General features: G+C 49.5%; 1 protein-coding gene across 5 annotated transcripts in view; it reads right to left on the reverse strand.

Annotated features, from left to right (window-relative positions):
* Window positions 1-4,627: 4,627 nt before the first annotated feature.
* The window catches only part of PPP1R7 (protein phosphatase 1 regulatory subunit 7), a 39,555-nt gene continuing 17,808 nt past the window's right edge, over window positions 4,628-26,374 (reverse strand). The window contains exons 10-11 of one of the 5 annotated variants that reach the window (XR_010322195.1): window positions 14,001-14,067; window positions 6,511-6,621 (exon numbers count right to left, since the gene is read on the reverse strand). Coding sequence is in view for 4 of the 5 variants with exons in the window: in XM_064286378.1 (XP_064142448.1) it covers window positions 6,445-6,621 (177 nt within the window). In the remaining variant the exon portion in view is untranslated. Of the gene's footprint in view, window positions 6,622-14,000; window positions 14,068-15,837; window positions 19,599-19,636; window positions 20,520-26,374 lie in introns of those variants that run through there. The other 4 variants (XM_064286378.1, XM_064286377.1, XM_023540281.2 and 1 more) reach the window with 4 other exon arrangements.

The raw sequence follows: 26,374 nt of genomic DNA on the forward strand, positions 1-26,374 counted from the left end.
CAGGAAACAGGCTGGCAAAGTGCAGCAAGGGGTAGACGGAAGTGGTGCAGAACCAGGTGGCCCTGTGGGGACACCAGAGCCGCAGTAATGGAGGGGTGCAGGCAGAGGAGCCAGTGGAGGACAGAGGTGGACAGTGCGTCTAGTCTCGTTCTTGTTTCGAATAAACTGAGGCCCAGGGAGCAGAGACTCAAGCCCAGACCTGGTGACTGGAGCCAGGGTGCAGCATCCTGATGGGTCTTCAGTGTGGGTCTGAGGATGCCCTGGGAGAGTCCTCCAGGCTGTAAGTGGGGTGCAGCCCTTGCACTGCTGAACACCCCTGGAGGTGAGTAGGTAGGCCAGACCCCAGAGCCCTGCAGAGGGGCCTGGGACAGAGGGGCCAGGACAGGGGGCCCAGGAGAGAGGACCTAGGACGGGGGGTCCTGGGACAGGGGGCTGGGACAGAGGGGCCGGACAGAGGACCTGGGACAGAGGGGCCGGGACAGGGGGGCTAGGATGCTGGCCTGGGACAGAGGACCTGGGGACGGGGCTGCTGAGACAGAGGGGCTGGGACAGAGGGCCTGGGAAACAGGGGCCGGGACAGGGGGGCTTGAATGGGGGGGCTAAGACAGAGGGGTACATGCAATGGCCTGGAGCTGTCCTCCTTCACTGGGAGGTGGGGAAACTGAGGCCCCCCCTTGCACCTGTCCAAAGTCCCACTGGCCACCCGTCCCTGGTCAGAGCAGGCTCCTGGCAGCTGGGTGGACCCGGAGCTGTGCGGAGCCCACAACCACCACCCACAGCTTAGGGCACGTGGGCCAGGAGCCCGATCCCACCTGTCTCCCATGGTCCACGCGCTGTAGAATGGGTTCCTACCTGGCACAGCGGCTTCCGGAAGCAGCCTCAGAGGTCATAGCTGGCCACCCAGCCCCAGCTTGGTCTAGCTGCAGAGTCTGGCCAGCTGGGGTGGAGCCCGTGGCCTGGTGCACCCGCCTGGCCCCATCCAGCACCCTGCCCCGGTGGGCGGACTGCTGGCAAAGGCTGGTACAGGCAGGAGGGGGCTGGCACGACTGGCCGGCTGTGGGGCGAGGTCTCCCCAATCCTGGAACAGGATCTGCCTTTGTTTGAGAAGGGGGTGTGGGGCCTGGTCTCCACAAACACAGGCAGCCCATTTCCCTAGAGCCTTTCACACAGGCACCATGCAAATGCTGCCAGGAGCCAGCTGACAGCCCGGCTGGGAGGTGGAGACACCTCGTTTGTTTAGTGATTTCAGTGCTGCATCAGCTGGGGCTGCGTGGATTGTCACTGTGTCACTGACGCCCCTCACCAGGCAGGTCTGCAGCCTCATTTACACAGGGACACTGGGGCACCACGAGGTTAAGCAGGTGGTGGGGGCGGGTGGATGCTCTGAGGGTGGGTGCTCTGGGGGCCGGTGGGTGTCACCTGGGGTGGGTGGGTGCTCTGAGGGTGGGTGGTCTGGGGGTGGGTGGGTGCTCCCGGGGGTGGGCAGGTGTCACCCAGGGTGGACTGGTGCTCTGGGGATGGGTGGGTGCTCTGGGGACAGGTGGGTGTCAGCCAGGGTAGGTGGGTGCTCCGGGGTTGGGCAGGTGTCACCCAAGGTGGGCGGGTACTCTGGGGGTGGGCAGGTGCTCTGGGGGTGGGCGGGTGTCACCCAGGGTGGGTGGGTGCTCTGGGGTGTGGGAGGATGTTCCCAGCAGTAGGCGGGTATCAGCCAGGGCCCAGGGATATCAGGAGACCTGGGGTGCAGGTCAGCCCTGCTCTTTCCTGCGGGTGACCTCGGGGCAGGTCATATGGGTCTCAGAGGCCCATCTGTGAGAGGGGCTGCAGCCCTGCTGACCACAGGAGTGGGGCCCGGTGGGTAACTATGGAGGGCAGGGAGCCCTCCCTGGGAGCCCCCTCATACACACCAGGGCTCATGGCCCCGCCTTGCAGGTGGCTCATGCCTCGCCCACTGACCCCCCCCCCCCGCCCAGCCCACCTGGATGGAGCCCTTCCTGGCCCCAGGCCCTTCCCACAGCCCCAGCACTCAGGGCCTCCTGGGGAGCCCTGCTCTTGTCTCGGCATGTGCTGGACAGTGGGCGGAACCCTTGCACCAGGAGCCTAGCCTGAGGGTCTGCACGGCAAGATCTTGTCAGGGCTCAGACCCTGAGATTACGGTCCCTGACCAAGGACGGGCTGAGGAAGCGTCCCTGGAAACCAGGAGGAGCTGGGGGAGGTGAAATGGAGGATGCCAAGACAGGGTATGACCTGGGGGACACTAGGTGGGGTATGACCTGGGGAACGGGGGGGGGTGACATGAGGTGAGTAACCTGGGGGACAAGGTGGGGGACACCAGGTGAGCTGATATAGGGGACAGGGTGGGGAGACAACAGGTGGGGTGTGACCTGGTAGGGCAGGGGGGATGCCAGGTGGGGTGACCTGGGAGGGCAAGGTGGGGGGCTGCCAGATGGGGTGTGGCCTAGGAGACAGGGTGGGGGGACACAAGGTGGAGTGACCTGGGGGACAGGGCAGGGGGGATGCCAGGTGGGGTGTGACCCCCAGCAACATCTCACCAAGGGAGACATTGGCCTGATCTGGTGGGGCCTCCAGAGGGTGAGGCACAAATCAGACCCCGGAGTTGATGCTCCTCGAAGCTCTTGCTCTGGCCAGTCCCTGGCAAAGAGCCCTCCCGGGGAGACGCCGCCTCCCAGGGGCCCGGCTCTGGCCCAGGGCTGTCCCCTGAGGAAGTACAGCTTCACAGGTGCTGAGGCAAACACCACCACAGCCGGAGGCGGAGCGGGCCAGCACACACAAACGCCTGAAAAGACACTCGCTGGGGGGATGGTTTTCAATTTTCACTTGATACAATTCTTGATGGTTGGATATTTTTTCAAGTTGCATTACTTTTGTAGTTGAAAATTAAGAAAGGAGAACACGCTTCTCATCGCACTGGTGTCTCCTCAGGCTGCAGGTGCTGGAAGGGCCAGGCCTGCGGCTGGTGAGCCAACATAGCTCGGCCCTAACTTTTCCATCCACTCGTGTAACATTTAGAAATGCATTGCTGGAAGTAGAAAACAAAACAGACCAACAAAAACGCCATCCAACAACTGAGGTTTAAGCAAAAGAAGCCTTTTTTCTCTCATCCCAAGTGGCGGGGGGGGGTGGGGGGTGGGGACACCTGGGTTGGTGTGGTGGCTCTGAGGAGTCAGTCTTTGCAATCCTCCAGCCTCTGTCTCACGGTGGCAAGTCAGCTGCTGCAGGCCCAGCCATCAAGTCCACACAGGAGGTGGCAGGAAAGGAAGCGCACCTTGCCACCTTGCCGGCTGCACCTCCCCTTTCCTCAGGAAAGCAGGTGTCGCTGGCTGGCTATGAGTCTCCAGGCCTTCTGGCCACAGGGCAATCTGGAAGGGGACCAGGTCTGTCCGTGCTGATTGGTTTGGACCAACGGTGGCCCATCCCTGGGGAAAGGCACGTGTCTGCTCTGCGGGGACCCTCTGGATTTGTCTGCAGCTCTGCCCGCAGCCGGTCCCAGCGTGGGCTCTCGATCTTCTTGTCAAGGGAAGCCCCTTCGACCCCCAAGGGCCTGACCTGTGCCACCCTTGCTCCCAGCCCAGTCTCTGCCCCACCCCCACCTCCAAGCTCTCCTGCCAAGGGCTCTGGCTTACGGGGTGGGGGTTCCATGCCTCCTTTGCCCCCTCACGGCAGCTCTACTGACTATGCACCACGTGGCCACCAAGGGTCCTCCTTATGCTCCTGAGCAGCCTGGGCTCCCCCCTTTACTCCGTCCCTCCCCACCCTTTTCCTCTCTCCCCTGCCCCCACCCCCTAGGCTGTGGCTTCTCAAATTGGCCCCTCTCCCCGGTCCCCCGCCCCCACCTCTCATGACTGCAGACCCAGGACTCTCTGGGGGCCCCCCCAGGTGTGCAGCTGAGGGTCCCATCAGGGACATCTGTGTCTTCACCTCTTCTCCTGCCCTCTCAGTCCTGATCTTCTGGTGCCCACATCCCTGCATGCCTGTTCTGGAGTGTCTGTCCCCCCTAGTGGCTATGGGGCCTCACAGTGTACAGTCCCCCCTGGTGGCTATGCGGGACTCAAGGTGTGCTATCTTTCCTGGCCATGTGCTGTCCTTCCCGGTGGCTATGGGGGCCTCACTGTGTGCTGTCCTTCCTGATGGCTATGGGGGCCTCACCGTGTGCTGTCCTTTCCGGTGGCTATGGGGGCCTCATGGTGTGCTGTCCTTCCTGGCCGTATCCTATCACGGCCACCCCGGAAGGCCACGCGTCCTGCCAACTCAGGTGCAGCCCCTCTCCACAGGGTCTCTGGCTCTGCCCGTCTCCCCTGCGGGGCCTTGGGACAAGGGTGGGTGATGGGGTGGGAGCATAGGGACCAGTCCCCCACTCAGCTCCCCTTGCCCTTGGTGCCCATTGGAGTCTGCTAACCAGCCCATGTGTGGCCACTCTTGTGTGGTCACCTTCCAGTCTAGGTGACAGGGAGCAGGGTGAGGATCTGAGGGTCGTGAGGGCCCAGCCCCCTGCCAGCAAGAGCTCCAGAAGGTGTATAGGCCACAATCAGACGAGCTGCCAAGGAGTGATGGCCCACTGCAGCTCCAGGCGGGGGAGACCCAGGGATTGGGGTCAAGCACCTGTGACATCACAGTGCAGAGGTGGTGGGAGATGTGAGAGGGGCTAGAGGGGACCAAGGAGGGGACACAGGGAAGGGAGCACATTCACCTGTGTGCCCTGCCCTCCCGCAGGTGCATGGGGGAGATGGGCCTGAAGCTGGCTCTGGAATCAGTCTGCACAGTGAGGGTCCAACAGGACATCCTGAGAGCCCAGAGCAGAATGTGAAAAGGTGTCATGTCACACGTGTGCTTGTTTCTATGGCTGCTGTCACAAATTTCCCCACACTTAGTGACTTAACCTGACTAACAACCTGACTACACACGTTTATTCCCTTACCGCTTTGCACGAAGTCGGACTCGGGTCTCACAGGATGATTAAGGTGTCTGCAGGGCTGGAAACAACTCAATAGTCATATTCTATTCTCTTGTGACAAAGCTTAATTTCTCTTTTCTATACATTTCATGCAAAAGCTGGACAATGAGTAAGAAAGGCTGAGGAACTGACGCTTTTGAATTATGGTGTTGGCAAAGAATATTGAAGATACATGAACTGCCAGAAGAACGAACAAATCTGTCTTGGAAGAAGTACAATCTTAGAAGTGAGGATTACACGACTTCGTCTCACATACTTTGGACATGTTGTCAGTAGCGTCCCGTCCCTGGAGAAGGGCATCATGCTTGGTAAAGTGGAGGATCAGTGAAAAGGAGGAAGACCCTCAAGGAGGTGGACTGACACCGTGGCTGCAACGATGGGCTCAAGCAGAGCAACAACTGTAACCATGGAGCAGGAGCGGGCCCTGTTTCCTTCTGTTGTACACAGAGTTGCTATGAGTCAGAACCGACTCGACAGCACCTAACAACCACATACATTTCACACCGTTACCTTTAATACTTTCATATTTAACAGGAGCCTACAGCAGCACTGCCCAGGAGACCTTCCTATGGTGATGGACGTGCTTCAACCTCTGTTGTCCAGTTGGGCTGCTGCTTGCCATCTGTGGCCGTGGGACACCTGCCATGTGGCGAGTGCTCCCCCTAGGGCAGGGCTGCTCCAGAGCCTCTGACCTGCAACGGACCCCTGGTGGCTGCAGGACCAGCTCTCCATGCTACAGAGGGGAAACCTGAGACCTGAGAGGTGGCAGAGCCTTGGAACATGAGGTTCAGACTCCAGGCGGGGGTCACTGTGAATTTTATAACAAACTAGCCAAAACAACGACAGGGTAGGGATGGGAGGGAATTCTGTAAATGGCTAAGGGCCTGATCTTTGGAGCAGACCGACTTGGGTTCGAATTCTGCCGGCAGCACAAAGCAGCTGTGCGGCGCGGATGTCACCCCTTCCCTATGGCTACCTCGGCGGGCAGGGGAGCGCTCATAGCCACCTGGCCACCACAAAAGGCTGACCATCTTGTACCCGAATTCTTGGTTATTTATTTTTTAATATATGCAATTTTTTCAAACTTGGCACCAGTTGGTCTCCAAGATTAAAGACCTCTCGGCTGACGTTGGTCATGATGCGGGAACGGCGCCTGAGGACCATGTGAGCAGCACGGGACATCTCCACACTCTCAGACCCTCCGTCTCACACGACGCAGGCAGGGCTGTGGCCTCCCTCGTGGCTACAATAACCGTTCACAAGTGACCAGGAGTGCCGCGCTGCATGGCGAGATTTAACAGTGATGGCACCTCAGACTGGAGAGCGGGCACCACACACCTTGGTTACCACTCAGCGCCTTTTATTGCCATTGGGCTTGTGACTGTTGGCGGAGGACGATTTCAAGAGCAAAAGGTAGATTAAAAAACCGTGGCTGGGAAGTTCCTGGAGGACAGGGAGCAGTGAGGAGCAGGGACTCAGAACCTGACGAACGTGGCATCGATCTGCCGCACGGTGGGCAGGGCCAGCATGATCTTCCGCCGGTACTGGGGGTCCTTCTGCAGGGGGTTCCGCTCCAGGTACACCGTCTCCAGGTTCCTGGCGCCCTTCAGCTCATCCAGGTCACTCCAGCTCTCGATGAGGTTGTCGTTCATCTGGGAGGACACACGGACACACACGTACATTAGAAAAGCCTTTAGAGCAGACAGTCAGACAGACCTGAATCTCAGCCCCGTGGACCCAGGCTGGAAGCGTGGCCATGAAGACACTCCCAAGACCCTGTATCCAGTCCTCCCAGGCACATCCTGAAACCTTCCATCCTCTCTTGGTACATACATCCTGGCCACCATTCAACTGGAATGTACTTGCTCATGCCCAGAACCTGGGCCACTCACCAGGCCAGGGGCAAATTTCAACTAAGATCATCAGAGAAAGAACAAAGCAACGCTGACAAGACCTCCCTCGTCTTCCCGGCCAAGTGTTAACAGCAGGTCTGGTTACATTGCCTGCAAACCAGTTCTCAGTAATCACTCCCAAGGCCCAGACGACCTGACCTGCTGTGACTGAACGTATCAAGTACATCAGAGGTTGCCCCACCTAAAATTCATGAATCTCCACAGAACACTTCCCTGGTGGTGGAGGGCTTCACAGGTACCATCCCTGAATACTCTACAGATTACTTCTGTGGCTTGTTCTGCTGTGACGTTCCTGGTGGTGGTAGGCTTCAGAGGTACCATTCCCAAATTTGGCATGCTTGCCATGCTCCCCTGGAGGGTACCTGCCCTCAGCAGGAAGAGTCCTCTCACTGTCAGGAGCTTAGAGCGTCTCAGGTCGCAGCAAGCCCTTTGCCATGCCTGTGCCCAGTGCATGTCCAGCACACACGTGTCAGCGTAGCACGCATGGCATGTGGATGTGGCTCCTGCTCACACTGGCCAGCAGATGTGCGTGGGGCAGGATGGCAGGCTGTGAGAGACTGGTGACTCTGTCTCTATTAAGTTTCTAAAGAATACCACGGAGGGAAAAGTAGCGACAAGAAAACCACCTCTAAGAAAACACCCCCTGAAGCCCACGGCGCCAGGCGAAACCCACACGACCATGCAACTGCATGAAGGGTGACAAGGTGAGGCGCACCTGGGAAAGCCACCACTGAGGGCCCAGGTGGTGGTGTGCTGGCAACAGTTTACCAACCAGCTCCCTGGAAAAAAAGAGAAGTCCTGTGTCATGGATTGAATTGTGTCCCCTCAAAATATCTGACAACTCAGCTAGTCCATGAGTCCCAGTATTCTGTAACTGTCCACCATCTTGTCCTCTGATGTGATTTTCCTATGTGTTGTAAATCCTATCTCTAGGATGTTAATGAGTGGGATTTGAGGCAGTTATGTTAATGAGGCAGGACTCGATCCACAAGATTAGATTGTGTCTTCAGTCAATCCCTTTTGAGACATAAGAGAGAGAAACGAGCAGAGAGACACGGGGACTTCATACAACCAAGAAAGCAGCGCTGGGAGCACGGTGTGTCCTTTTGACCCCAGGTTCATGTGCAGAGAAGCTCCTAGTCCAGGGGAAGACTGATGACAGGACCTTCCTCCAGAGCCGACAGAGAGAGAAAACCTTCCCCTGGAGACGGCGCCCTGAACTTGGACTTCTAGCCTATTAGACTGTGAGAAAATAAATCTCTTTGTTGAAACCATCCACTTGTGCTATTTCTGCTACAGCAGTGCTAGATGACCAAGACACCCTGACTGGTAGTGCTTACAGATATCTGAGGTGTAAATACCCCACCGGGCTGACTTTAGGCAACAACACAGATCGCTGACAATGGGCTGTGGAGAAAGGCACCCAACGGGCCAGCGCAAGCTGGCTGCTGCACCCTCTGCTTACAGGGGTCTGGGACCGCAGACAGTTTAAATGCGAGGCCAGGTGAAAAGCTGTGGTGCATTCAGGCAGCACAGACAGGACAAGAGGTACCAGTCCAGCTTCCCTGCAGGTCTCGTCCCCAGCTCTGATCATGCCCTCCTAGGAGTCACGCTGAGGTGACAGCCCCAAGCCTGAGGGGCAAACATTGGGAGAAAGTGAGGTGTTTTCCTGTGGAAGGGGGGCTGGCTGGACTTGCTCTCTGTGAATCCACTGTGGACAGAACAAGGGTGGGCTGAAGGTAAAAGGTGACAGATTTCAACTCAACTTACAGAGTTATGACAGGAACCGCCCTCATGGGATAGAAAGAAGTCAGGTCTCATCACTTGAGTAGTGGCTGATGGCCACTTATTAGGAACGCTGTGGAGGGGTTTCACGCATTGGACGAAGCACTGATTGTCCTTGAAAGAGCCCCGCAACATCAGTGTGCTAAGATTACGATAGTATGGAATTCTGTGACGTGACCCCACCTGTGAGCCTGAATTGCTCACGTCAGTAGCTTAGATCCTGGAGTAACAATTTCTTCTACATTGACTCGTTGAAGCCACTGCGGCCCAGGCTTGGCTTGGTGTGCTGGGGATGCAGCCAGGAGCAATGCAGGTGGGTGCTGGCGCCGGTGGGCAGAGTGGGGAGCAGAGGGTCAGACGAGCTGAGCGGCAGGGCAGGGGAGCCCACAGGGGCTTTGCAAGACCTCGGGTTCTACTCCTAAATGTGGTGGAAGCCCTTGAAGGATTTTCATGTTGTAAAAGGGTCACTCTTCTACAGAGGGCAGGCTGCAGGGCTGCAAACTAGAGGCTATTTCTGTGGCCCAGGGAAGGAGTAATGGCGGCTGGGGCCAGTGGAAGTGAAAAGCAGTTAGATTCTGGGTCTGTTTTGAAGGTAAAGGCAAGAACTTGATGTTGGACTGGGTGTGGCATGTAAGAGAAGGGGGAGAAGTGAAGAAAACCCTGAGGTTTTTGGCCTGAGGAACTAAAAGGATGGAGCTGCCATTTACCAAGATGGAGCAGAATCGGGGATACTGGGGAGAGCAGCTCACGGGTCCAGGTTTGGCCATGTTGTTGGGGGGCAGTGGGACGTACAGCAGCAGCACCATCAGCTGCCATCAATTCTGACTCATGGCGACCTCGTTTGTGTCAGAGAACTGTGCTCCACAGGGTTTTCAATGGCTCTGACCTTTTGGAAGCAGATCACCAAGCCTTTCTTCTAAGGTGCCCCTGGGTAGACTTGAACCTCCAACCTTTTGGTTAGTAGTTGCATACTTAATGATTTGTACCACCCAGGGACTCACAGACATCCAACAATGGCCCTACATCGAGCAAACAGCTGACCCATGAATCTGGCGTCCAGGAGAGACACTAGGGCTGGGAATACGAACATGGACGCCCAGAGCACGTATGTGGTATGTAAGGCTGTCACAGCGGCCAGAGCATGTATGTGGTATTTAAGGCCGTCAGACTGGATGGACTCACGAGGGAGACAGATCAGAGAAAAAGTTCGAGGCCTGAACCCCAGGGTACTCCAGGGTACTTTACAGGTGGTGGGCGGGGGGGGGGGGGTGCGGACCTGAAGAGGAACCAGCAAAGATGACCAAGTGACTAAAGAGATGGCAGAACCAAGGGTGTGATGCCCTGGAAGCTGTGTGAAAAAAGAACTTCAAGAGCAGAGTTGGCAAATGTGTCCACTGAGAGGAGCATGAATGGCACACTGAATCTGCCCACACGTCCACTAGTAGAGACAGTCAAAACATGTTAAGGTTTGAGTCTAGCACGGCACTGGCCTGTGGGAATGTACACTGCCTGGCAGGCCACTGGTGGGCAAATACCCCTCTGGACACCAGGGGGCTCAAGAAAGAGGGTGGGAGGCGAGCAAACAGAGGCAGCCAGGCAATGGCCAGAGGCAACGTAAAGGGAACAGAGATGGGGGGCAATGGCCAGAGGCAACGTAAAGAGAACAGAGATGGGGGGCAATGGCCAGAGGCAACGTAAAGGGAACAGAGATGGGGGGCAATGGCCAGAGGCAACGTAAAGGGAACAGAGATGGGGGGCAAGTTCAAGGCCAACAGAAGGCTTGGGATTGGAGAACTGCAGCATGTTAGTGAGCTGACAGGAATGATTCTGCAGAGGCAAGACAGAGGTGTAGGGGAGAGGTGGCGCAACTGCTGGAGGTGACCTCAAATGGAATTGGGGCCAGCTTCGGGGAGAACAACCCTTCACCCTGGGTGACAGGACGCAAGGTGAGGGAAGGTGGCTGATGTGGTGGAAAGAATGTGTGGAATCACCTTCAACCTTCACAGAGAAACAACCAGCTGAGAGCCAGCAGAAAGCAGCTATTGAGGAAGGAGATGTGCAACGGTAACCCAGGAGAAAAGAGCTGGACATAGGACTCAGGGGCAGTATTAAGGTCTCATGTGAAGTTTAAGCTTTGCATTTACGGTAACCTCAGTCAGCATTCTTTTTTTTTCCCCCAGTCACACTCAGCTATTTGGTTTAAGCAGAGTTTTTCAGGTGAATCTGGGAGAGGAAGACAGGGCAGAGAGGGCAATCAGCAGTATGCAAGTGCTCCTCAGAACCGAAGGAAGGGAGTGAGGACATGAGGAAAGTGGGGGACAGTCAAAAAGCGGTAGGCTCACTGGCTGTAGGTCTGATGGGGTGAGACATTATTGGGGGCAGGCCACTAAGGGAGCGAGCTGGAAGGTTGACAGTGGTGGTCAAGGGTGGAAGGTTGGCAGTGGTGGTCAAGGGTGGAAGGTTGACGGTGGTCAAGGGTGGAAGGCTGGCAGTGGTGGTCAAGGGTGGAAGGTTGACAGTGGTGGTCAAGGGTGGAAGGTTGGCAGTGGTGGTCAAGGGTGGAAGGCTGGCAGTGGTGGTCAAGGGTGGAAGGCTGGCAGTGGTGGTCAAGGGTGGAAGGCTGGCAGTGGTGGTCAAGGGTGGAAGGCTGGCAGTGGTGGTCAAGGGTGGAAGGCTGACAGTGGTGGTCAAGGGTGGAAGGCTGACAGTGGTGGTCAAGGGTGGAAGGCTGGCAGTGGTGGTCAAGGGTGGAAGGCTGGCAGTGGTGGTCAAGGGTGGAAGGCTGGCAGTGGTGGTCAAGGGTGGAAGGCTGACAGTGGTGGTCAAGGGTGGAAGGCTGGCAGTGGTGGTCAAGGATGGAAGGCTGGCAGTGGTGGTCAAGGGTGGAAGGCTGACAGTGGTGGTCAAGGGTGGAAGGTTGGCAGTGGTGGTCAAGGGTGGAAGGCTGGCAGTGGTGGTCAAGGGTGGAAGGTCGGCAGTGGTGGTCAAGGGTGGGAGGTCGGCAGTGGTGGTCAAGGGTGGGAGGTCGGCAGTGGTGGTCAAGGGTGGGAGGTTGACAGTGGTGGTCAAGGGTGGGGTGCCTGAAGCTATTGTGGAGGGGCTGCATTTACTGGTAATGACAAGGTTTAGGTCAAGGGAGTGGGTATCTGAGGTGTGGTGGAAGAAAAGATTTTTAGAGGTGAGGCGGTTATGGAACTGAGATGCTAGGTACTGGAAAGATCTTCTACATGGATGCTGAAATCACCAATTAGGGCAGGAACAGTGCTGAAGAGGGAGCCCAGCACTAGGATTGTGTAAAGATGGAAGATGAGTGGCTTGGAGGTCTGCAGATGACAGCCATACAGAGCGTAGCGAGCATTACAAAGTGAGCAACTGTGAGAGCCGCTTGCAGAAGAGGAACGGTCTGGAAGTGGTAATGAAGAACAACAGGTGCCACAATTTACCTCCAGGTCTGGAGATACATTAATTGATTAAGAAAGAAACAAGACAGAAAAGGAAAAAAAGAAAACAAAAAACAAAAAAACAACTCTCTGAAGTGGCTCTGTGACTAATAATCCTGGGTTTGGTTTCTGCTGACTTTTTTTTTCTTAATTATGGATCATTTTTCTATTTCTTTGTATGTCTAGTGATTTTGGATTGAATGCTGGACATTGTGTACAGTATGTTGTAGAGACGCTGGATTCTCTGAAGAGGTTTGGTGTTTTGTTCTAACAGTCAATTCAATTACTGGCTGATGACTTGGTTTTACACTCTGTTAGGGTGGGTCTGCAGAAAGTCCACGTGTTTCCCAAGCCCCCCTAAACTGGTAGGACTTGACCTGCAAATGCTGTCTCCCCTGGGAATTATGCTGAAGCTTGATGTTAGGGTTTATTAGCGTGCATTTAGAGTAGGCCTTACTTGAACGTATGGTCCTTACCTCTAAGGCTTGGCCTTGTTTGGTGTCCAGCTAGATGACAAGGGTGTTAATAAGACCTCTTGGGGACGGCTGGAGCTCCATTATCCCCCAGCTCTGCTCTTCCCCCAGCACAGCTAGGTCGTAAGCCTCTGATGGGCTGTCCTTGTGCCAGGACTGCCCAGCCCTCAGCCACACACTGACAGACTCCAGCTACCCTAACTTTAATTTTTGCTTCTTCAGCAACTGTTCCAGGCAAAGAGTTGGGTAATCATGGACCTCCCTTTGAGATTTCCCTCCTCTCAGGGACTGCAGTCTTGTGATGCTTGCTGTCCATGGCCTGAACAGAATGGTCTCAAATTTTTATATTTCTTTGTGGCAGGAGGCTAGTTCCATTGTCAGAGCCAGACTATTTTTAGTAACTTAAGTGTGCCTTACGTATCTCCTGGAAAGGAGCATAACATGCAGTGTCCCAGACTCACCTGATGGAGTTACCCTATTTTCACAGGACTTCTTGTGGTACTAGCATGCCACCTGCACTGGGAAATCTACATTACTAAAACCCAGAGCTTGGTCCCGTGGAAGGGCTAAAACCTGATCGGAGGCAGCTGTGTCATGAGGGACCTGGAACTGAGAATGGAACTACACTGTCAGCTGAGCTAGTGCCTCCACCAGGAACGGGTAAAGCAGAGTAACTGTTTTGGGATAAACTCTTAAACGTTATTTGTTAGGTGTAAATCTATCGCACTACACTTACACAACGTGAGTCTGGTTACGTGGCCAATACAAAGTGTGTAGAATTAGAATTACAGTGGCGGTAATCTGTCAGTCTTCCCGCCATGCCTATGACTGGCAGCTGGTCAGTTAATGGAAAGTGGAGGATCATGAAAACAATGCACGCACATGCCTTCAACACTTTTACCTTAAAACATTTAAAGTACATTCCTTTAATAAAAGTCGCAGAATTAGACTGTTTAAAAGACATAAGACTTTTTCGTGCCATAGCCTATTTAAAAATACTTTTCATAATACCCCACCACCTGGTGGTTGGCTCAGACTTTCAGCTACCGTTCTTTTTAGCTCCTGTGGGAGTTTGTTCCTATGCTCCCATCTCCTCTCCTTTTCAATATGTAAGTTCATTTGTGTGTGGCACACTGTATGGTTCCTGTCTCACACACCCGTGTTTCCCAATGCATCATCCCACTAGTCCACAGTAGTATACCCTTTTTATAAACCCGACAACTCCAGATCTTGTAATTTAGTGTGGCCAACCTCCGGGCAGTTTTCTCCAGGATTTAGTAAATGCTGAACTGGGAATTTAACTCGTCACCAATGGTACTACTCACTACAACGGTATATTATAAACGATGTATTTGAAACTGACAACTTTTAAAGATTGTAACCTTCATATTTTTAAAAAATGGAACTCAAAAATATTCACCTGTATTGTCTCTGTAAACATTCCAGAAGCTCCTGAACACCAGGCTGGGGCAAAGATGTTACACTCACTGATGGGACAAAAAAAAGGTTTTTATGTTTCTTAAGTTCTTCGCACCTGGGGTGTAAAGAAGCTTGACTTGAGGGTGTGGCCCTTCCAGGCACACCCCGTTTCTTTAAGGGTATCTTCCCAGGAGGTGTAATTTTTAGTCTCTTCTAGTCTAGAACATTCCCCCTGACCTTTTTTTTTTTTTTTCTTAAATGAAATTGATGTTTTGAAGAAACCCAGGCTAGAATGTCCCTTATTCTGTCTGGATTTATCTGCCTGCTTCCTTGTGGTGTCATTTAACTTGTTCCTCTGGCCCTCACATTTTCTGTAAACTTGGAGTTAGGTCTAAATGCTTGGTTAGACTCTGATTTAACATTTTGTCCAGTATGCTTCACACATGAATCACACCGGGGGCACACAGCATCAGCTTGTCCTACCATTAGGGATGCTAAGTTCAATCACTTGGATGACCTGGTGATTCCAAGACAGCCCAGGAACATATTTTTCCCTTCGGCTGTTAGCAAGGTCTCTGGGGCGATGCTGTGGCACGTGTGCAACCATCCAGCTCTCTAACAATCCTTCTCCAGTGATTTCAGCATTCACTGACCATCCTTGCCTGAGTCAACAACTAGAAATCTGCCACACAACATCTCCCTGGTTGACATTTTCCTAGCAGACTGCCTCTTGGTTTTCAAGACCGAAACCTCATAGGATGTTTGTACTCCCTGTTACAATGGTTTTCTGGCTGATGTTGAGATAGAAGATTTACATTTATTTCTTCCAAACTCAGTAACATTTTAAATAAAACATTCTCAAGAATGTGTTCTCAACATACACTTCATATATAACTGGTAGAACTTCACATTTTCTGAAAATCTGTATGAAATTTCAACATAGGGAAATGTGTAACTTCGATGTTACTGGCATCGAGGGAGACATCTCTTACGTCATATAAAGCAACTGTTTGTTCATTAATTGTCTGATAATCAGGAAAGGATGTATTAAGTATTTTAACTTTTTCGTGCCTGGTGGTCCATATGGCGACCATGAACTTTTCAGCCTCTAGTGTTTATCTGGAAGCTGCTGTACCACTGACAGTGTATGCTGCCACAAGGCAGGGGCCCTTATGACTCTTTGAAACTGAAAAAACAGGAGTATTTTTACAGGGTATTAAATGAGGTGTTTCAATTTTTGGTAGGAAAAACAGAAATTTTGAAGATTTTAATTTGTTATACATATGGTCCAGTAGACTCCAGTGGGGACTCTGGGGTAGAATTAATGGTACATCATGTGCCAAGAGACAACAAGGGTAGGCTTGTGGGAAGGGGCGAGAAAAAAAAATCCATACTACCTACCAAAAATTCAGATGCACTCAACAATTCACCTTGCTTCCATTAATGACAACACACAGTATCAATAAAAAAATTCAAAGTAGAAAATAATTGGGTGACCAAAGGGTTAAATACTAACTTGATCGTTTGTTCCTTTATAAACATTGTACTTCTTTCAGTTGAAGATTTGGGGTTATAGAGAACACATTTCAATTTTTTCTATTTGAAATAATGGGAAATAGGCACCTGGTTAGTATTTCTGTGTAGAGCATGTCATCTTTTTGGAAACAGATTACTGACCTTAAATGGGAGATTGCAGACTGGTATAAGGAAATGATAGTAAATGAGTTCTCTCTCTGAGGCTCTCTATGGAGTTAATACTTTTTATTTATTTGATGTTTTATAACCAGTTACTGCCTTTTTTTTTTTTTTTTGATGTCCAACTGTCACAGGTTTGGCCAGCATAAGCCCCTGTGAGCTGGCTCTGGTGTTCTTTTGACAGGGCCCCACTAGTCTTTAAGTACTTCCTTGTTTTCTGACACAACAGGTGTTCCAGGTTCACTCTGTACTCTCCCTGCTCTAGCCTTGGAATCAGTCATTTCTCCAAAAGTCCTGGCTGCTTTAGGTGGGAAAAGGTATTTAGAAACCAAGATCTTAGTGCTAGATGTGTTAAGTGTTACTGGGGTGTCACTACTTCTGGGCCCTGCAGGCAGAGCTGGGAAACACTTTTAAAAATTCATATTCTATATGCAATTTCTAATTAAAATCTCCCTTCTTCTTTTGAGAGTCCAATTACACATGTTAGACAACTTGATATTGTCCCATACGTCAATGAGGCTGATAATTTTTTCCAGTCCCCTCCCCACTCCGTGCATCAGTTTGTATAGTTTCTATGTCTTGTCTTCAATTTTACTGTCCCATCTACTGATAACCTATCCAGTAAATTTTTCATTTCAGATATTGTATTTATCCATTCTACAATTTTCATCTAGTTCTTTTTATGATTTCCGTTTCTCTGATGAAATTATCCATTTGTTTCTTATGTCCATTTCTTCCCCTTTTAAATCATGAAAACACATTTGTCTGCTAATCACAACATCTGTATCATCTCTGGGTCTCTATTTTTATCTACTGCTGTATAAAATACTACCCCAAACCTAGAAGATGAAAACAACAAACGTTTATTATCTCGTCGTTTCTGTGAGTCAGGAATCAGGAATGGTTTAACTGAGTGGTTCAGGATGTCCCAAGAGGTTGCAAACAAGGTGTCAGTTGGGACTGTGGTCATCTCAAGGCTTGACTAGGATGGGATCCATATCTATGCTCACCTACATGGCTGTGGGAGGCCTCAGATCCTTGCTGGATTTTGGCCAAAACATCAGTTGCACGCCAAGTGTACCTTTCCATAGGACTGCTCACAGTATAGCAGGCTGCCCTCCCCAGAGATATGAGTAAGAGAGACTGTAAGACAGAAGTCACAGTCTTCTTAGAATCTAATCTTGGAAGTGAAATCTCATGACTTTCACTGTATCCTCTTGGTTACAAACCAGTCACGCATTCAGGGAACACTTGTGGGAAAGGAATTACACAAGAGTGTGAGTACCAGGAGGCAGACGTCCTTGGAGTCATCCTAGTGACTGCCAATCATAGCTTCTATTGACACCCTGCCCCTCGTTATAGGTCACATTTTTCTGCTTCTTTGCATACTAGTAATTTTTTACTGTTTGTTGGATATTGTGGAAGTTAAATTGTTAAGAGTCTAATTTTTGCTGTCTTGCTTAAAAAAAGTTTTCTTCTGTCAGAGCTGCTAGATCCTGTAAGAGTGGGTGTCAGAAGTGCTTGCTCTCCCCCTAATGTGTGTCATGCTGGGGTCTTGATGGGGTAGCTGGATGTTCAGCATGGTTCCTCTACTCTGGCAGGTCAGAACACTAATCTCTCCAAGTACTGTACAACTTCTGAATTCCTAAGTGAAGTACAAGATTTTTTTGGAGTTATTTTTGTCAGCAGGGCCATGATCTCCCTCTCTCCTCAAGAGGAAGATTGTTTCTTGTCTCTCCAGGTTTCTGGTAGTACCAGACATTCCTTGGCTTGTAGATGTGTCTTCAGATGGCTCTCCTTCCCTCTGTGTGTGTGTCTTCTTCTCTTGTACAAGGACACCACTCAGATGGGATTAGGACCCACTTGCTAGCATGACCTCTTTAATTTAACTGACACCCTCTTCAAAGAAAGATCCTATTTCTAAACAAGGTCATGTTCACAAGCACAGGGGTTAGGACCTTAACCTATCTTTTGGGGGATACAATTCAGCCTATCACAGGGGGCTAACAGTCACTTCAAAGGTCACCCAAAACTCCAGGTATCCTCCCCATCCCTGATCGACCTGCTGTCTTCCTGTCACAGTTAATGGCAAGTCCATCCTTCCAGTTGCTCAGGCCAAAAACTTAGGTGTCATCCTTGAACCTTCTTTCTCCTAAAATTCCACTTCCAATTTCGTATTGAATTCTATCCTCTACCTTCAAAATATGTACAGAATCCAAACTCTTTGCACCACTGCCTCTGGTGCCGCCTCCTGCCAGGATGACAGCCTCTCTCTGGCCTCCCTGTGCTTGCCTTTGCCTGGCATAGTCTACTACCACAGCAGAGCAGTGCTCTTAAAACAGGTTTAACCCTCTAGGGGAGACCTTGGTGGTGTAGTGGTTAAGAGATCGGCTGTTAACCAAAAGGTTGGCAGTTCAAATCCACTAGCTGCTCCCTGGAAACCCTATGGGGCAATTCTCTGTCCTAAACGGTTGCTATGAGTCAGAATCACTCGATGGTAACAGGTTTGGTTTTTGGTTAACCCTCTAGGTACCTTATACTTTTGTTGCTCTCATAAAATACACCTTCTAAAAAATTTACATTTTGAAATTCTTTTCTGGCTGCTGTATAAAAATGTAATATACTTTAGCATAGCATTCTTACAGCCAGCAATCTTAGTCAACTCTTATCAATTGTATTTTTTGAGGTATTCTCTACGAACAATCATCACCATCTGCAAACAATAAAACTTTTGTAACTTCAGGTTCTCTTGACTTCTGTCTTATTGCAGCGGTTAGTTACAATACTGAATAGAAGTGATAGGAAAAACTACCTAAAATACTTTCAATGTTTCACTTTCAAGTATGACATTTGCTATGGCTTTTTAAAAGACATTATTTATCAGATTGAAGAAGTTCCTTTCTATTTCCAGTTTACCAAGTTTTTGTTTTGCTTTTATTAACAATAAGTGGTTGCTAAATCCAGAAATTCCACTCCTATGTATGTGCCAAAAGGAATTTAAAACAGATACTCAGACTAGCACTTGTACATGCATGTTTATAGCAGCACTATACTGTACAGACCGGAGGAGCTGTGGAATGACAGCAAGGACACCATCCGTGAAGAAAGCAAGACAGGAAAGAAAGAAAACACCAAAATCAATGTCAGGAGAGACTCTGAAAGTTGCTCTTGAACGTCAAGTAGCTAAAGCAAACAGAAGAAATGATGCAGTAAATGAGCTGAACAGATTTCAAGGGGAGGCTCAAAAAGGTAAAGTAAAGTATTATAATGACATGTGCAAAGACCTGGAGTTAGAAAACCAAAAGGGGAGAACATGCTTGGCATTTCTCAAGCTGAAAGAACTGAAGAAAAAATTCAAGCCTTGAGTTGCAATAGTGAAGGATTCTATGGGGAAAATATTAAATGATGCAAGAAGCATCAAAAGAAGGTGGAAGGAATACACAGAGTCATTATACCAAAAAGGATTAGTTTGACGTTCAACCATTTCAGGAGGCAGCACAGGACCAGGAACTGATGGTACAGAAGGAAGAAGTTCAAGCTGCACTGAAGGCATTGGTGAAAAACAAAGCTCCAGGAATTGACAAAATACCAACTGAGGTGTTTCGACAAACAGATACAGTGCTGGAAGTGCTCACTAGTCTATGCCAAGAAATTTGGAAGACAGCTACCTGGCCAACCAACTGGAAGAGATCCATATTTATGGCTATTTCCAAGAAAGGTGATCCCACCAAACATGGAAATTACCAAGCAATATCACTAACACCACACGTAAGTAAAATACAGCTGAAGATCATTCAAAAGCAGTGGCAGCAGTATATCGACAGGGAACTGCCGGAAATTCAAGCCAGATTCAGAAGAGGGTGTGGAACCAGCGATAGTACTGCTGACGTCAGATGGATCCTGGCTGAAAGCAGAAAATACAACACAGGTGTTTATCTGTGTTTTATTGACTATTCAAAGGCATTCAATCTACGGATCATAACAAATTATGGAGAATGTTTCGAGGAATGGGAATTCCAGAACATTTCATTGTGCTCGTAAGGAACCTGTACATAGGTTAAAGGGCAGTCATTCAAACAGGAATAAGGGGATACTTCATGGTAGAAAGTCAGGAAAGGTGTGTGTCAGGGTTGTTGTATCCTTTCACCATACTTACTCAATCTGTATGCTGAGCAAATAATCCAAAAAGCTGGACTATATGAAGAAGAACGGGGCATCAGGACTGGGGAAGACTCATAAACAAACTGCATTATGCAGATGACACAACCTTGCTTGCTGAAAGGGAAGAGGAGTTGAAGCACTTACTGATGAAGATCAAAGACCACAGCCTTCAGTATGGATTGCACCTCAACATAAAGAAAACAAAAATCTTCACAGCCGGACCAATAAGCAACATCATCATAGATGGAGAAAAGACTGAAGTTGTCAAGGATTTCATCTTACTTGGATCCACAATCAACACCCATAGAAGGAGCAGTCAAGAAATCAAAAACATATTGCATTGGGTAAATCTGCCGCAAAGGACCTCTTTAAATTGTTGAAAAGCAAAGATGTCACCTTGAAGACTAGGGTGTATCTGACCCAAGCCGAGGTGTTTTCAGTTACCTCCTAGGCATGTGAAAGCTGGACAATACATAAGGAAGACTGAAGAGGAGTTGACACCTTTGAATTGTGGTGTTGGAGAAGAACATTGCATACACCATGGGCTGCCAGAAGAACCAACACGTCTGTCTTGGAAGAAGTACAGCCAGAATGCTCCTCAGAAGCAAGGATGGTGAGACTCCGTCCTACATACTTGGGACACGTTTTCAGGAGGTATCAGCCCCTGGAGAAGGACATCATGCTTGGTAAAGTAGAGGGTCAGCGAAAAGGAGGAAGGCCCTCAATGAGATGGATTGACACAGTGCCTGCAATGATGAGCTCAAGTGTAATGATTTTGAGGATGGCGCGGGACCGCGCGGTGTTTCGGTCTGTTGTACATACGGCGGCTATGAGTCAGAGTCGACCTGATGGCACCTCACGACAACATACTATATACAGTAGTCAAAACGTGGAAACAACCCAAGTGTTCATCAACAAACTGTGGAATATATACACACGATGGAATATTATTCAACTATAAATAGGAATGAAGTACTGTACGTGCTACTACACAGATGACCGTGCTGCTGGGTAAAAGAAGCCAGCTAGAAAAGGCCACATATTGTATGATTCTATCTATATGAGATACCCAGAATAGGTAAATCTATGGAGGCTGAAAGCCGATTGGTGGCTGCCAGGGGCTGGGGGAGGAGAAATGGGACAAACTACTTAACGAGCATGGGGTTGTACTTGGGGTGGTGGGAATGTTTTGGAACCAGATAGAGGTGGTGGCCGCAGAGCACTGTGAATGAACTAGATGCCACTGAATTATGCATTTTAAATGGTTAACTTTACATTCCATGAATGTCACCTCAATAAATTACAAAATAAAAGGATTGTCGAAATTTATTAAATGATTTTTCAACATCTTTGAAACAATTATATAATTTTTCCTTTTATAACCTGCTTCCTGGAAAGGGCTGGTTGGTAAACGCGGTGGGCTTTGCGGGCCCTAAGGCTGTCGTTTGAAGGCAGCCGCAGACAACAGGAGCGAGTGTGCGGCTGTGTGCCAGGGGACCGCACTCACAAACAGGGGCGGGGGATGGATCTGGCCCACCCCTCGTGTACAGAGCCACACTAACGGCTTTTCTAATACTGAAACCACGCTGTGTTCCTGGGATCAACCCAACTTTGTCACTACATTCGTTTAATGCCAAAAAGAAAAAAAAAAAATTCTGAACTCAGTTTGCTAGTGTTTTACCTAGGTTTTTGTTTGTGCTGATGAGTAAGAATGACCTGCAGCTTTCCCTTTTCTTCACGTCCAGGTCAGATTGTGGTTTCATGGGCCCGTTAACCTCATTAAACAGAGTGGGTCATGGGACTCTCCTTTTCTCTGGAAAAGTTTATATGAGATTGAAACTGTCTGTTTCCTGACTGCCTAGGAGAACTGCAAACCCACTGGGATGTGGACTATTTTACAGACACTTGCAGATCAACCTGAGCATAGAATCCTTTCTCGTTGTCACACCCCCACTTCTTCTCTCCCTTTTCCTTCCTCCCACCTCCTGCTCCCTTTCCTTCTCTTCCCCTCTGCCCACCCTCGCTCCTTTTTTCATGAATCATCCCACTTGCTGTTTTTCTGGATGTGGGGGAGTGGTCTTGTTGACTTTCCGGAGACAACCACTCTGTCTGTAGACACTTAGTTTATGTACGTTTTCATGAAAACACTTTGTGTGGCTGTTTGGACAGTCTGGAGACCATCCTGCGAACTGGCTGGGAGAGGGCGTGCACAGTGTGGAGACTGGCTGAGCAGCTGGAGCTGCACGCACATCACTGTGACTTATAGGGGCGTAGGCAGAGCTGGTGAATTGGCTGGCCAAGCAGCAAGAATGGCTTCCACCGCAGTGCGTGAAGCCTCACTGTGGCCAAACCCACGGCCCACGACCAAACACGACGGCTTCCTCTTGTCCAGCTGGTTTCTAGTAGTTTACACACAAAATAGATTCCTCTTACGTCCAGACACGATGTCAAAGACTTGGTGTCACCAAGACCTCCTGCAGCTCCTAGGGGTTTGCTGCTGTGGAAAGTGGGGTGGAAGGGAAGAGGCACAGAGCCAGCCATTTGGCTGACAAATGCAGAGAACCTAAGTGGCATGAAGTGCGGGTCCTGTCACAGTTCTCACAGTGGGACAGGATATGAGGCACACACTGCTGTGGTGGGTACTGCTTTCGACTCCAGTTAACTTTGGGGTCTGCAGTCTTGTCCTCCTGGCGGAGGCTGTGGCAGTACAGAGTAGGATCTTCTGCACCCTGCGGCTGTGATCCGTGCGGTGGCTGCTCACGAGTCTGTGGAGTGGGAAGACAATTCACGTGTGCCTGAGGCCAGGCCCACCTCCTCAGGTTTGCAGAGCTAGTGTGCAAGGAGCGGCAGTAGAGCACACGGTGGTGGGCAGCACTCTCCATGGAGCACACGAGCACAGCTGTACACATGTCCACTGACGCAGATACAGCCCTGCCTGTGCGCACATCTGGTGATGTGGACGTGGTTCACCTCCACGGCTGCGGTCCTCCTGCTGCACCATCTGGCGGATGCATCATGGCCTCACAGTTGTCTTCGTGCTAGAGCTCAGTCCTCGATTGCGGCCTCGACCCAGCTGATCCTCCTTTCTGGGGCTTCTCCACAACAGTCTCTGGAATCCTTTTCCATCTTTCCACCCCTGTGTGGCTGCCCTTGTCCAGACTCCACAGCCTCGGGGTGCTCTGGGTGTGGGCAGTGCCAGGCCCCGCTGCAGTGTAATGCTTCAGGGGCTTGCATGGCCTTAGAATTGGAACCCCGCCTCCATGAAAACACACAAGCAACTGTTGTTCCTCCCCCTGTAAGAATGCTCACTGCTGAAAATTGGGGAATATAGGAAAATACTGGGGAAAAACACCATGCATGATCCCGACACACAAGGAAAACCACTGGTTACGTTGTCACATCTTCTTCCCATCCTGTTTGTGGCACAGGTATTCCAATAGATTTGATACTGAACGTCTGTCTGTTCCACCTGTCGTTCCTTTAGAACACAACATTCTAAACTCCTTTCAATTGTGAAAGAGTCCATGCTCGTTACAGAAAACTTAGAAGAACCAAAGAGTAAAAAAGAAAAACCAACACCACCTTCACAATCCAGAAATAAGAGCCGCCGGTTTTGGCCTATTTCTTTCTGGTCTTTTTTCCGTGTGTGCGTCCACGGGCACTGAGTTTAAGAACACCTGGCTCTCACTGTTCTCCATCCACCTTCTTTTTTCATTAACACTGTATCATGAGCATTTCTCAGTAATTAAAGATTTTTACGGACATCACTGGAAGGGCTCATTTTGTGCCGGCAATGTATTTCATCACGTAGCATATCATTATATATTTACTCCTTAAGTTATCAGAAAATTAGGCTATTTCCAGGTTTTTATTACTAAAAATAATTTTGTTGACTAACCACCTAGAAAAAAATGTAGCGTTTTTGCTTCTACCTAACTGGGGGGAAAAAAATGACCAGGTAGAGAAAGATATATTTATAAAAAATAAAAACAAAATTTTAAAAGAACATCAACTAAGTGTTTTTTATAAGCTTTGGGCTTATAATCTTTACTAAACTGACACCACAAACAGAAAGCTGAGGACCTGTTTGTTTAACAGTTAAAACCTAGATTTGTCTGTGCGATGGTTAAGTTATCCACGTACCACCAGGAAAGGTAATGGCCAGTGACACGTGAGAGAGGACTACCTGCATTGTGGACGACGTATAAGGTTAAATGACACTCAAATGAAGGATCTCTTTTAAACCATCATGAAAGACTGGCACTGCCTCGCTAAAGCTAGCAGAGGGCATGAGAAGCCATTACAAAAGGAAAAAAAAAAGGCTGATAAACACAGGAAACAGGGTTAAGCTCATGTGTAATTACAGGAATGTGACTGAAAACTGAGGAAGCGCAGGCAGCCGCTGTCCGCGCTTGGAAACGTTCACACATGGCGAGGTGACACACATCACAATGTGAACTGCTCGCTCTTTTCCTCTGCCTGTTTTTCTATTGGCTGGTTTTCCTGTTCTTTTTTTAATTGTGCTTTAAGTAAAAGTTTACAAATCAGGTCAGTCTCTCACTCAAAAACTTATAAACACCTTGTTATGTACTCCTAGTTGCTCTCCCCCTAATGAGACAGCATACTTCTCTCCACCCTGTATTTCCGTGTCCATTCAGCCAGCTTCTGACCCTCCTCTGCCCCGCCATCTCACCTCCAGATGGGAGATGCCAACATAGCTTTATGTGTCTACTCGATCCAAAAAGTTCACTCCTCACCAGTATCATTTTCTATCCCACAGTCCAGTCCAATTCCTGTCTGAAGAGTTGCCTTTGGGAATGGTATCTGTCTTGGGCTAACAGAAGGTCTGGGGACCATGACTTCTGGGGTCCTTCTAGTCTCAGTCAGACCATTAAGTCTGGTCTTTTTATGAGAATTTGGGGTCTGCATCCCACTGCTCTCCTGCTCCTTCCTCAGGGGTTCTCTGTTGTGTTCCCCGTCAGGGCAGTCATTGGTTGTAGCCGAGCACCATGTAGTTCTTCTGGTCTCAGGCTGGTGTAGTCTCTGGGTTATGTGGCCCTTTCTGTCTCTTGGGCTCATAATTACCTTGTGTCTTTGGTGTTTTTCATTCTCCTTTGATCCAGGTAGGCTGAGACCAGTTGGTGCATCTTAGATGGCCATTAGTTAGCACTTAAGACCCCAGACGCCACTCTCCAAAGTGGGATGCAGAATGTTATCTTAATAGATTTTATTATGCCAACTGACTTAGGTGTCCCCTGAAACCATGAAGCCAAACTCCCGCCCTGTGGCCTTTGAAGCATTTGGTTTATTCCTTCCTGTCATTTTTAAAGAGCTTTTTGTACGTAATAGGAAATACTCCTGACTTTCCAAGTGACCAGTGGACTGTTTATTATATAAGATGCTTTTAATTTTTACAAGGTTAAATGTCTAGTTTTTTTTTTTTTTTTTAGCTTCTGATCTGTCAGTCTTGGTTAGGAAGGTCTCCATGAACCCAAGTGTCCAAAACATCTTCAGTCAAGCAAGTAGATTTTAAGCCAGTATAGAAGATAGGGAGCCCTGGGCACAGTGGTTAAGAGGTTGGCTGCTAGCCAAAAGGTGGGCAGTTCAAATCCACCAGCCGTTCCTTGGAAACCCTATGGGGGCAGTTCCACTGTGTCCTGTAGGGTTGCTGAGTTGGAATCGACCCGACAGCAGCATGTTTGGTTTTTGGTTATATATGATAAATTTCCTCATTTTTGTTTTATAGTATATCTGTGTACATGTTTGAGAGGATATACATGAAAAAGGGCTCCCTTTTCACTTTCTTCTTTATCATGTGATTTTTTTTTCTTCTGTGTAATGAGCAGATACACATTGAGCGTCAAGAAATACAAATAAGATATTTCCATTGTAAGAAACAATCCCTGATACTTGCTTCTTCTGGTACATAAATCTCTCTCTGCATTTCTCATCACTTGCTTAAGATTTTAGATGTGAAAACATGGGTGTTTTTAAGGCTCCTCCACAAATGCCCTACAAAGAACATGCACCAGGTGTGGTCCTACTTGCCATCATGGAGTGCCCATCACATTACGACTGGCTGCAATCCCAGTTTACAGATGTTTGGCAACATAGCAGACAACACCTGCTATCTCATTGTTTTAATGCATTTGACAAAATTATTAATGAAAATGTTTTACGTATTTAAAATAACCACTGCTTCTCCCTCTGAATCATCTGTTCGTTTTCTATACCCAGTTTTCAAATGGCACCCTTGCGCGAACTGCTTCTATCATAAAGGCAGGAACCCTTCAGGTGATACGTCTGATGAGCACATCTGTCGACATTATCTATAGCAGGCCTCCACCCATTTGACCAACCTTCCTTTCCTACCTTTCTCTCATTCAGCCTACTATGTGTCAGGTACTATGCTAGATGCTGGTGAGGTAAGAATGGACAAAACAGACAAATCCCCCTGCCCTCATGAGGCTTACATTCTACGGCAGGGGGAGACAAACACAAAATAAAGTAAGCGTGTAG

This window comes from Loxodonta africana, chromosome 6 (genome assembly GCF_030014295.1).
Source record: "Loxodonta africana isolate mLoxAfr1 chromosome 6, mLoxAfr1.hap2, whole genome shotgun sequence".
In the NCBI taxonomy this organism is placed as follows: Eukaryota; Metazoa; Chordata; class Mammalia; order Proboscidea; family Elephantidae; genus Loxodonta; species Loxodonta africana.